Genomic DNA, 11,705 nt, shown 5'->3' on the forward strand with positions numbered 1-11,705 from the left:
CCGAACCGACTTTTATTCGGCTCTAAAATAGGAGTATGAATCGCGCCTTAGGGTTGACGACAGAGTAAATACTCTAAATACTTCCTTAATGTTAACGAAGTCCACACCCACAACACCAGAGGGAGTGCAACAAACCATGTACAACCCAGATTCGGCACAAACAAGGGACTAAATTTCCGCTCTTATGCCACCAAAATGTGGAACGCCCTACCAACAGTCATTAAGACATGTGAATCCCTTGACTCCTTCAAAACCGCTCTCAAAGGGCACCTACGGACGGCTGCAATTCGAAACTGGCCCCCGTAAAATCTGAATCCCCCCCACCGCCCCCCCTCCCCTTTTCCCCTCACTGTATATGTTTCTTTCCCTTTTTACCTCCTTTATGATGAATTCCTGTTCTGTTCTTTGACTATATAGAAGTGTCTATTTGTACGTCTCTAAATGTTTTGATGAATTGAACATGGTGGACCCTCTTGTAAACAAGTGTAATGCTTGAAATGAAATGAAATGAGATCTATATTTACCCAGGGTATCTGGGCTAAGCTCAAGAACTTGTTTCCAGCCAGGCCCTGCTCATAGAACACATTTCATCGTAGTGGTTGATGCCTTGTTCAAGGGCATTTCAGCGGTGGTAATTTTAACGTGTCGGACGGCTGATTCGAACTGGGAACCTTCCGGTATCTAGACCGCGCCGCTATCCGTTCGGCCACCGCTGCCACCGCTGCCGCTGCTTAATTGGGTCGTCCACTCACAGTTAACAGTCTTTGTATTGAGTTTGTGCTTGAAATGTACTGTAATTCTGCAAACTGTAAATATTTCAATCAATCAATCAATCAGTATCCAATGTGTTTAGTCTGATCTACATTCGGAGCAGAAGGTGGCGGTGATGCACCAACAAGCTGGATGCCAACAACGGAAGTAAAACAAGACGAAAACAAGAAGAAGACGTGTACGCCCGGCTAGTGCGCATGCGTTCCTCCTTGCCTACAACACGTGAAACAGACAGTATGGCGAATAAAACAGAGGACCTCGCGTTGGACAGAGCACAGGTAATAATATTAAACGAGCACTATTACATTACAGCAGAAAGAGTACCCGTGTAATAGTAAATATTTTATGACAGTCGTTACTAGATTGCGACAGATGTTAGTATGCACTCTGTCTGCAGTGCCTAATGTTAGCCGTACTAGCCGATTAGCTTGCCGACAATGCCGAGCTGTTGCCACGAAGCAGCTCTGTACTGACAGACCGTGAAAGTCAGTGGTTTGCAGTCGTTGAATTGTGTGTAAATTAGTTGTTGGGTGGTGTTTGTCTTTTATAACTATACAACTCATGTGGTTTTCCAGGTCAAAAAGGCCGTCCAGGCTCTGCAGGCTTTCTTGAAAACCAAGTCCACCCCCGACAGTAAGCTCCTGGCCGACACTCAACATGTGTGCCTTCTCTTCACGTTGTGGAAGGTCCCCAAACTGGCCCAGAGCATCCGCATGTGAGTTGACAGACATCCCAAATACCCCCGAAATGTATTCAGGTGTCCGAAAATGGGCGATTGAGAATGAGTTGTATTGATACTCAGGCTGATATGATTCCCCAGGCTTCGCCCTGGCTGTAACGCAGTGGTTCTCAAACTTTTCAGGCCGCGAATCCCCGCGACCCTTGTTACTTTAGTTTTTTGTTGACCAATCACTTATTTTATGCCCCTTTTCTCCAATTTAATTTCAATGTCATGACATTGATACTGTAATGATCAATTACAGGGCTAAAATGGGCTTTTAAAGCCTATTTGAATAATTTGATTTCTAAATGATAAAATAATAACAATGTTTTACAAATGTATTTTGTGTTGTCGTATACATTTATCAGCTATAGTGTCGATTTTAGTCTTACACAAACATATTTTTTGAGCGGTGCCTCCGCTCCATTACGCAGCTATGCGTGTCCCTCCTACCCTATGTAATGTATGCGTGTCCCTGTGTCTGTCCGAGCACGGAAACTGTCATTTCTCTACCATCTTGGACGCGGGAAGGCTCACTGGAACAGGGCAAGCCCCCTGGTCATGTTCCTGGGGGTCTGGATGTTCCGGGGACTCCTAGCCGCAATTTGCAACTCTAGATTTTTTTTATAATGGGATGAATCTAGAGTTGCAATACCCTCCATTGACTCCCCACTCATCATTTTGCGTTTGCGATCTGCTTGTCTTAAACGACGTTTACTCACGAACATTGCAGCTGTAGTCCAAGCTTGAATTATTCTCTTTCAATCTGCCGAGCTTGTTTTTCATAAAAATCCCCCGTAGACATGTTATGAGCTACTTTCTGTCAAGAAGAAATGTTGGAGTTTGGAAGCGCTCGTTTGTATTAAGGGGTCGCGCTGCTGCCTCCTGCATTATGTGCAAATGCGAAACAGATGCATGCAGGGACGTTCAGTGACTTACGACGAGCGCTTCCAAACTCCAGCACTTAGAAAAAGAATCACTTGCACAGACTTTCTTGACAGAAAGTAGCTCATAACATGTCTACGGGGGATTTTTATGAAAAACAATCCCGGCAGATTGAAAGAGAATAATTCAAGATGGGACTACAGCTGCAATGTTGGTGAGTTTAACGTCGTTTAAGACAAGCAGATCGCAAACGCAAAATGATGAGTGGGGAGTCAATGGAGGGTATTGCAACTCTAGATTCATCCCATTATAAAAAAATCTAGAGTTGCAAATTGCGGCTACGGGGACTCCCACGCTGTAACTGTCACTGTTGATAATTACACAATAATAATGATCTAATATAAAATGGCACCATAGCAAACCCATTCCTGCTTGTTGAGTGTGGGATCTGGGCAATACTGGAGCCAAAAGAGACTTCAAAGTAAATCCAGACGGTCCTCCTCTTTCTGTGGAGCCTGTCTCTAGAACTTTGATACAGGAATTTCAAGTGATGTTTTTATTTTGGTTTTGAGATGAGGCTACGCTATTCTGGTGACAATGATATTTTATTTTATTCCAGTTATCTTTGAATTCTATAACGGGGACATAAATAGTTTTTTGTTGACCAACCACTTATTTTATGCCCCTTTTCTCCAATTTAATTTCAATGTCATGACATTGATACTGTAATGATCAAATTACAGGGCTAAAAGAAAATGGGCTTTATAGCCTATTTGAATAATTTGATTTCTAAATGATAAAATAATTACAATGTTTTACAAATGCATTTTGTGTTGTCATATACATTTATCAATAGGCTACACATTGACAGTACTTTCAAAAGAAGGTGCTAATTTGGTCGCACCACAGCAATCATTTGAATGTTTAGGTGTTTGATCAGAGTATTGGGACCTTTACCAATATCGAGTATATGATTAGGGTTAGGGTATCTGTATCGGTAAAACTCTACTCTATGAACATCAACATCAATTATTTGTAAAAAAAATAAACTAATGCCAAGTATTTCTCTTGACACCAGCCCCCTGCCTCATGGCCAGCGGACAGACACGGATGAAATATGCCTCTTCACCAGAGATGAACCAAACATGACCTCGGATCAGACCCAGCGTTTCTACAAGAAGCTGCTGGAAGAGAGAGGAGTCAAAAATGTCACAGAGGTACCACTCTGCAGCCTTGCATTGTTCCCCATTGCTGTAAAATGTCCTTGTAAGTGAGTTGTTATATAGCACCTCAGCAAACCCATGTCTCTACTGTGAAGTGTTTGATATGGGTAATATATGGGTGCCACAGAAACTCAAAGTATATCCAGATGGTCCTCCTTTCTCAGTGGAGCCTGTCTCTAGATCTTTGAGACATTTCAAGTTCAAACGCTCTCCGTATCAGTCAAGTTTATTTTCCTCCAATCTGGCTAAATTGATAATCCCCATAACAAGATGTCGCAAACATGATTGACCTATATTTATGGAAATGTATATTCTGCCATTTTCCTCTACTGTGGAAATGTATTTCAAATTATTCTAGTAATTTCCTGTCTTTGAAAATTGATTTAAACTGAATACAAAATGCACTCAAAAAGTGCTATTTAAATTGTCTTACTGTTCCTTGTCTGCCTTGCGCCAGATCATCCCATTCAAGGTACTAAAGACAGAATACAAGCCACATGAGGCCAAGCGTCGCCTGCTGGGAAACTATGACCTCTTCTTGTCTGATGATCGCATCCGTCGGCTGCTGCCCAGCCATCTGGGAAAGCACTTCTATGAGAGGAAGAAGTAAGATAAGCGTCTGATTCACTTACCCACTTAAACCCTGTATTCTTTCTTAGTAAATCGGACCAGAGTTACAACTGTACTTGGACAATTTTGTTTAGTCTAACAATATCTCATCGGCTAAAGTAGCCAATATACAAGCTCATAGCGCACCACGTTGCAATGCGTTAGCTTGTAGGCATGCTGGGGCTTAAGTCGTTAAGTACTGAAATGCGTAGGAGAAATGTCAGTTGTTGACTATAAGAAATACAAAAATAATTACGGTAGTAATTAAAATAGCTGCTCTTCCTCTCTTCCACAGGGAGCCTCTGTGTGTTAATCTGCAGAGTAAGCAGCTGTCCAGAGACGTGCAGAGTGTCATCCAGGGTTCCTATTTGAAGGTCACCAACAAAGGCAGCTGCTGGTATTAAAGTCATTATGTTACCTACTTTATTAAGAACAAAGAAAGGACCTATGGTTGCAGAGACACACTCAAATGTTGAAAAAATACTGTCTTGTGCCCAGACAATCAGACGGTCTACTGATAAAAATGCATTGGACGCCGGAGAAAACCAGGCAGTGCTAACAAACCTACGCCAATGATTTGAAAATCATTCCTAATACCTTGAGAAAGGACCCCACCCTAAAATCTTTACATTGGTTCTTCTGTGATGCTGCCATTATTATTTTGGGGGTCCTCCTATATTCAGCTATAGTCTATAGTGTCGATTTTAGTCTTACACAAACATTAAATTCTCATTGACAATAAATTGAGAACTTACGTCATATGTGGACGAGCTAATTGGCTATTTTTAAGCGGTGCCGCCGCTCCATTACGCAGCTATGTGTGTCCCTCCTACCCTATGTAATGTATGCGTGTCCCTGTGTCTGTCCGAGCACGGAAAGCTGCAACACGTTAACACTGTCATTTCTCGACCGTTTGCGGGAAGGCTCGCCGGAACCGGGCAGCCGGGTGTTTACATACAGTTTTAGCTGAGCTAGGATCAGCTAAACCTGATCCATCTTCTGTGACTTGAATCTTTACTGTAAATTATTTGGTATAAATATTTAGAAGCTTAATTGATAATTACAAAATAATAATGATCTAATAAAATGGCACCATAGCAAACCCATTCCTGCTTGTTGAGTGTGGGATCTGGGCAAAACTGGAGCCAAAAGAGACTTCAAAGTAAATCCAGATGGTCCTCCTCTTTGTGGAGCCTGTCTCTAGAACTTTGATACAGGAATTTCAAGTGATTTTATTTTGGTTTTGAGATGGGGCTATGCTATTCTGGTGACAATTATATTTTATTTATTCCAGTTATCTTTGAATTCTATAACGGGGACATAAATAATTATTAATCTGAGCTGTTTGAGTCTTATATTGGCCTGTGTTCACCACTACTATCCCTAGACTGGCTGTGATCTGACATACATTTCATGTATTCCAAATACACAGCCATAGATCACTCCCATGCCCGCCTGGATAGCAGCCTGATCTTTGCAGCATTTAACTTCTTCATGACTTGGAGTCAGATATTATCCTCTAGTTTCCTATCCATTTGAAAGTTCTGGCAGAAAACTGTCTTTAGAAACATATCCACTTTCCACGAGCTACACATGGACAATATTCTCTGCACGCTATTGGGCCAAACCCGAAATGACTAGACTGAACAGAAAGAAATCTACTATGGGAACTGTCTGTTTGGGAAGCACAAACTTATGGGGCACACAATTGACACATGTTTTGAGATTGGTGTGGATTAATCACCGGTTAAATGTGTGCCTCGTACATTTGTGTTTCCTGAAGGAAGTTTTCATTTGTTCAGGTCAGCAATCACTTCCGGCCCGTCGCTGACAGAAACTGTCCTTGTGCGGCTAGTGGAAAAAATATATTTTACTAAACACACGTTTTCTGCCAGAACATTCAAATGGATATGAAACAAGAGGACAATATCTGACTCAAAGTCGCAAGAATGAATTATTGGGTGAGCACACACGCAGCACGGAGAAGTTTAATGCCGAGAATATCAGGCTGCTACCCAGGCGGGCATGGGGGGGCGATCTATGGCTGTGTACTTGGAATGCATGAAATGTATTTATCAGCCGTTCTGCATGCTTTCTGACTTAAATGAAACAATTAAGCAGTTTGAAACTACTAATTTAAATTACCAAATTGATGCCGGAATATGTACAGCCGTATAAAAACTTTAACAAGTCTTACTGAGATGTGAGCTTCATATCCAGGCCTAATCATAATTTCATAGTAACGATGAGCTCTCTTTTCAGTATGGCCCGTATTGCCCACTCTGGCATGACGGCAGACGAAATAACGGACAACATTGAGGCTGCTGTCAAAACGGTGTTGACCAAACTACGCACGGTGAGTCCCCAGCCAGTTGCACACATTTTGGGTACCTGAATTCCCCACGTCTTAAATTTGGAACTGTACCATTATAGCTAAAATAGTTTTGCAAGATAATGCATCATGGAGCTCTGTGTTAATGAGCTCATGTTGCTATTTGTCAGAAAGGACCAGTGGTGAAGATCATCCACATAAAGAGTGAAGCAACAGCTGCCCTACCGATCTACACCTCGGACCTCAGCCACCTAACCCTGCTGGAGGACGCGCAGAGAGGGGCCAAGGCTAGGAAGGTCAAGGTATGTCTGCCAGAAAACGCCACTCAATTAATTGTTCAGTATTGCTGCTGCACAATTCCGTTAACCTTTCCTGTCATTTGATTTTCATCTTTCAGTATGTAACTTTCGATTTTCAGGTCCATGGCTCCTTGCATATATGTAATATGTGCATGCAGCGTAATATGTGTATTCGTTTACTCAGGCAAACATTACGCTGCATGCACATATTACATGTATGCCTGTTTTGTGCCTACTCCTGGCTGTTTGTCAACAGTGTATGTCTTGTGTGAATTACAGAGAGCTGCCAATAAGGTTAAGGAGACAGAAACTGCTCCCATGAACGCAGAAGAAACTGCTCCCATGAACGCAGAAGACGAAGACGAGATTCCACAACTAGTTCCCATAGAATCCCCTAGCAAAAAGCCAAAAAGAGAGGTCAGTATAACACAGAATCTTAAAAAGATCAGCTAAGCACAGCATGAGCGGTTTCATGTCTTAATTGAGGTTCATTGCACAAATTGATTGTTTTGCATTCCTCCCTTTTTATGGTGATAGGCGAATGGACAAATGACCCAAAAGTCCAAGAAGTCTTATGGCAAAAAGGCTGGGAAGCCCCTCGCTCAAAACCGAAAAAGAAAGATGCCTAAAGCAAAATGAGTGTGGGTGAAGTTTCTTAAATCATCCCCTTCCCCCACCATGTCAACCTGGACTATAAATAATACAAATATACCAGAATACACATGCCATGGAATTGTGGTCTTTTTGTCTTCCACAAACTGTCTCTTTCTTGTACTAAAATGTTTATATAAAACTTGATGGATCCAAATTAGACTCTTGTCTTTTGTATGACTATATATTGCCAATGATAATAAGTTGAGGCAAATGAACATTTATTGGTCTGATGCATCCCAGTTTTTTAACAGCTGACATGTATGAAAGAACAGTTTTTTTTCTTCAAGCGATGACACCCAGCAAAGACGACCACAAATCCAGTATGTGGTATTGGTGATGTTTCTGTTTTAAACTACAAAAAATGTGGATGCAGCCAAGAGGAGAGACGGACAGCAGTGCCATGGCCAATTGATTGGCAGGTCTAATTGTGGTCTTGTAACTAGGCTCACACACAGACAGCTGGCTCCATGATGCAAAGGTTTCTCAGGCATTCTCCCCAGTGGGTTCTTTGAATTTATTGAAGCTGATTTGTTCCCAATTTTAAGCTTTTTATTTGCATTCTTGGGAAATTGGATCTGTAGTGTTGCGTGTGCTGTACCTTGGGTATGAGCTAGTTATGGTGACAATTGATCACAATTCAAACTGAAGGATGTTGTAGTTACCTAATATAAGTTGATTTTGAAAATATTTGCATTTTACAATGATCTGCCTACACTGCTAGTTTCTCAGACAAATGTCACCAGGCTAATGGGCAAAGATCAAAAGATGTGTATTTTGTTTGTAGATTTTCAGTATTTTGCTTTAACCTTGAGGGCTGTTTACTCAGAGTGAACAAAAAACGGCCATCAGAACTGTGCACATAACCACATATAGCTGCTAGCTACTATCGGATGACATGTTGGTACACCTGCTGCCTGCTACTGTCATGCAAAAATGCTGTTAAGAAATTGCATGAGGCTTTTATATTGGATCACAGTACAAATATTTTTATAGCATAATGAAAGTTTTATTTAGATTTTTTTTTAATGATTAATTTTAACATGAGGGTTATATTTTCATTTATTTAAATAGAAAATGTGCTTTTTGGAATTAAAATATAGACCAGCTTTACTCCAGTGCTTAGAAACATTAGACATTACCAAAATAAATACACATATTACAGCCCCAAAATATGTTAAGTCTTATAAGGAGCCGTGTCAGTCATAGAGAATAGATACCTGCTATTTTTGTGTTCTTTGGGGTGGATATACATGTTTTTTTTATCACCGATCGGGCATTTAAAGGAATACCCATTTTATGCACACCATATTTGGAACAAACTGCTGCCACTATTATTTCTTTTAAAACACAACTAAAGAACTTTCTGTTTGCCACTGCCTTTAGATTGAGTTACTTTTCTTTTTTCTTTCTCTTCTGTACTGTAACTATGTCTGTATATGTTTTACTTATTTTGTTGTATAAAACAAAACAATGACATATAATTGTGTTTACTTTGTATTGCTTGGTGTTCTGTGTAAAGTATATTGAAATAAAAATGTGCTATAAATACAAATAAAACTGCCTTGCCTAGTATACTAGGTACAATCCACCTCTGCAACACTTGACAGGACAGTTTTAGCTGTTCAAAGGGATTATGTGGACTCTGTTTAAATCTCAATCTTTTTAGTTTCAAGGACCCCCAGTTTTATTATATGCATTGTATGGCCACAGACTCCCATTTGATAATTGTTTTATCTCTGGGACCCCAAACTACTATGTAAAAAAAGGCTTAATTTAACAGTGTACAATAAACAGGCCCTTAAAGGGTCCACTTGGTTCATTCCAAACTATCAATCATTTGGCTGGGGCCCCCGGACCCAATGGTGAGAAGTGAGAACCACTGGTGTAGTTTTGAAAGCACAGAAGATGAAGGCTGGTGCTGGCCAATCAACAGTGACGATGGGAGATGTCAACAGTTGGATTATGTTTGTCTATTCATCACAAATCCTTTGCCGTGAGGGTGTGGTGGACCATCTCAAATTTCAGGGGCAGGGCTGAAGGAACGAGATATTTCTTTGCCAAAATCGATGTACACAGACTACACACTAGACTACACAGTAGCAGTGATCATACAGCCTGTGCAGTGAGATGCGGTGGTATCTATGGTGAGTTTCAATTACCTTTAGATGATTCATTACAGCCACTATGACCAGATGTATGAGATAAAGAGGATGTTGAGTTTGAGTTTTGGAGTCTGCTGCTCAGACTCTTCAACAGAGATGTCCATGCATTAGCAAGCAGAAACACAAGCAACTTGGAATCGTTCATCTAAAATGTTTTTTTTTATTGACAATAGTCTATCACTGAAGCTCATCAAATGTGTCTCAGCTTTTGCTACCACACTCATTCTGCTCCTGATGGGAATTCTAAACATTTGTCCAAATACATTCATATTCAATAAACATTTAAGCTGGAAAAAGACGTACTGCAAGAGAAGAGGAACCAGGTCTGGAAGCTGCAGCATCCTTTAGAACGGTCAGAGCATGGAAGTGTCAGGAGAAACCTCCTTTCCACGTCACTCTGATTCAGAGACTTCTGTGAGGCAGAGCCTGCAAACGGACCCCCCTCCCAGAATTCTGCAGCCCTCAAGCTGGACCTACTTCCACAAACCCGTCATCGCCATAGTGATGGGAGCATTGATGTCTGCTGTGGGGGCAGTCCTTTTTCTGCTCCACTCTGCAGGAGTTCCCGACACACCCCACGGCATTGCCCCAGCCTGCCTATCCATAGGGCTGATGTTTGTGGTGGTTGGCCTGGTGTGGATACCCATACTCAAGGAGAAGCTAAGACGAAAAGGGCCGTGGCAAGAGACTTGTAGGCATGGAAGCTGTGAATAGTGTAAGGAGGGAAACGTCAGCATTAAGGAGATAATTGTTAACCATTTTCAACCAGGCATTCCTTCAAATATTTTCATACTTTATAAAAAATATAAAATATCAGATCTATAATCTCACAAGTAACACATCGCATCATGATGTGAACTTGTAGATTGTCATATGATGACGTATAAAAAAGGCAAGTGGTTAATATTTAAGGCATTTATTCCTTTTAAAGGGTGGGTGTGACAGCAGAGAGCTGTCACTTGTTGCACAAGTTGGAAGTAACACTTTGCTTCAATAAACATTGTCTTGCCTGATGTGTTGTTGGGAGGACTTTTAATGTTTTAGTTGAGCATTCTATCTGAAACTTAATTCAGGTGAAAAGCTCTGCAGCGATTACAAATGACATTTTGTGCAGTGGAAGGACAGAGGGACCTTATTGTCTGCAGAGTGAAACCCCTTTGACTGCAGACAATTTATAGGACATTAGCCTATAAACTCCAATCACCACTCTGTTTTATAGTTTCCAGCTGATAAGCACTGAGGGTCAATGTACTTTGAACACGTGGGCTGATATACTGTATGTGTGACTCTCAGACAGTTTTGGACAACATTGCGCTTTACTTACTGCAGGATTGACGGCAGCCCAAAACCTCTATCCACCTGGAAGTTTGGAAAGGAATCACCCACTGTGGTGACAGCAACCTATCTTTGTGGACTGATACATTCTGGTCTTTAGGTTTGGAGTAGCCTCAGTCCACTGCAACCATGTCATCGGCCGTACAGATGGTGCCGGTCGTAGAGGAGAGGAGGTACGGAGGCGTGGGCCGGTGCAAGTGCTCCTTCTGGTTCGCAGTGGCGCATGACATTCTCGGAGTGTTCCTCATGATGGTGGGAGTGTTTGCTGGACTGGTGATCCATGACCTTTTCCTTTATGCTGGCGCAATTATCATCTTCCTTAGCCTCATCTGGTGGGTGTTCTGGTACAGCGGGAACATTGATGTCCCACCTGAAGAGCTGGAGGATGATGTGGGCATGATGAAGCTGAAGAACCAGAAAGGAATCAGCAAGGTGGTGCAGCTCATGTCTGACCGACTCTCCAACGGGATCAGGAACTCGTTCAGGAGGAACGGCATTGCCAGCAAAGACAGCCCCATGGAGCCACAGTCTTTGGACACAGTGGGAGACAACAAGACTTCAACTGCTGCCCAGCAGCAGACTCCTGATGTGGCACTTTCTGTTATATGTCAAAACACCCCTCAACAGGCTTCATCGAAAGAATATGTGAGGGAGACTCTGTCAGTATGATCTGGGCAGTTTATGAAAGCATTACATGATGTAGTTCACTTGCTG

At 41.7% G+C, this 11,705-nt stretch overlaps 2 protein-coding genes across 3 annotated transcripts; both read left to right on the forward strand.

The window, feature by feature from the left end:
* Positions 1-883: 883 nt before the first annotated feature.
* Positions 884-7,648, forward strand: rsl1d1 (ribosomal L1 domain containing 1). 2 transcript variants are annotated; one of them, XM_079493701.1, is made up of 9 exons: positions 884-1,049; positions 1,347-1,486; positions 3,456-3,594; positions 4,058-4,206; positions 4,505-4,606; positions 6,472-6,565; positions 6,712-6,837; positions 7,144-7,257; positions 7,378-7,648. In XM_079493701.1, the coding sequence occupies exons 1-9, from the start codon at positions 969-971 to the stop codon at positions 7,477-7,479; spliced, it is 1,047 nt and encodes a 348-aa protein (XP_079349827.1). In that variant the 5' UTR covers positions 884-968; the 3' UTR covers positions 7,480-7,648. The 2 variants fall into 2 exon arrangements, with proteins under 2 accessions (XP_079349827.1, XP_079349826.1); XM_079493700.1 differs by having other exon boundaries at positions 887-1,049; positions 6,712-6,843; positions 7,120-7,257.
* Positions 7,649-11,120: 3,472 nt separating this feature from the next.
* On the forward strand, positions 11,121-11,660 carry LOC306915054 (uncharacterized protein; the record flags this gene model as incomplete). The annotated part of the gene is made up of 1 exon (XM_079492300.1): positions 11,121-11,660. One exon carries the CDS (start codon positions 11,121-11,123, stop codon positions 11,658-11,660), a length of 540 nt encoding a protein of 179 aa, XP_079348426.1.
* Between the last annotated feature and the right edge of the window lie 45 nt (positions 11,661-11,705).

This window comes from Electrona antarctica (assembly GCF_951216825.1).
Source record: "Electrona antarctica genome assembly, chromosome: 22".
Classification (NCBI taxonomy): Eukaryota; Metazoa; Chordata; class Actinopteri; order Myctophiformes; family Myctophidae; genus Electrona; species Electrona antarctica.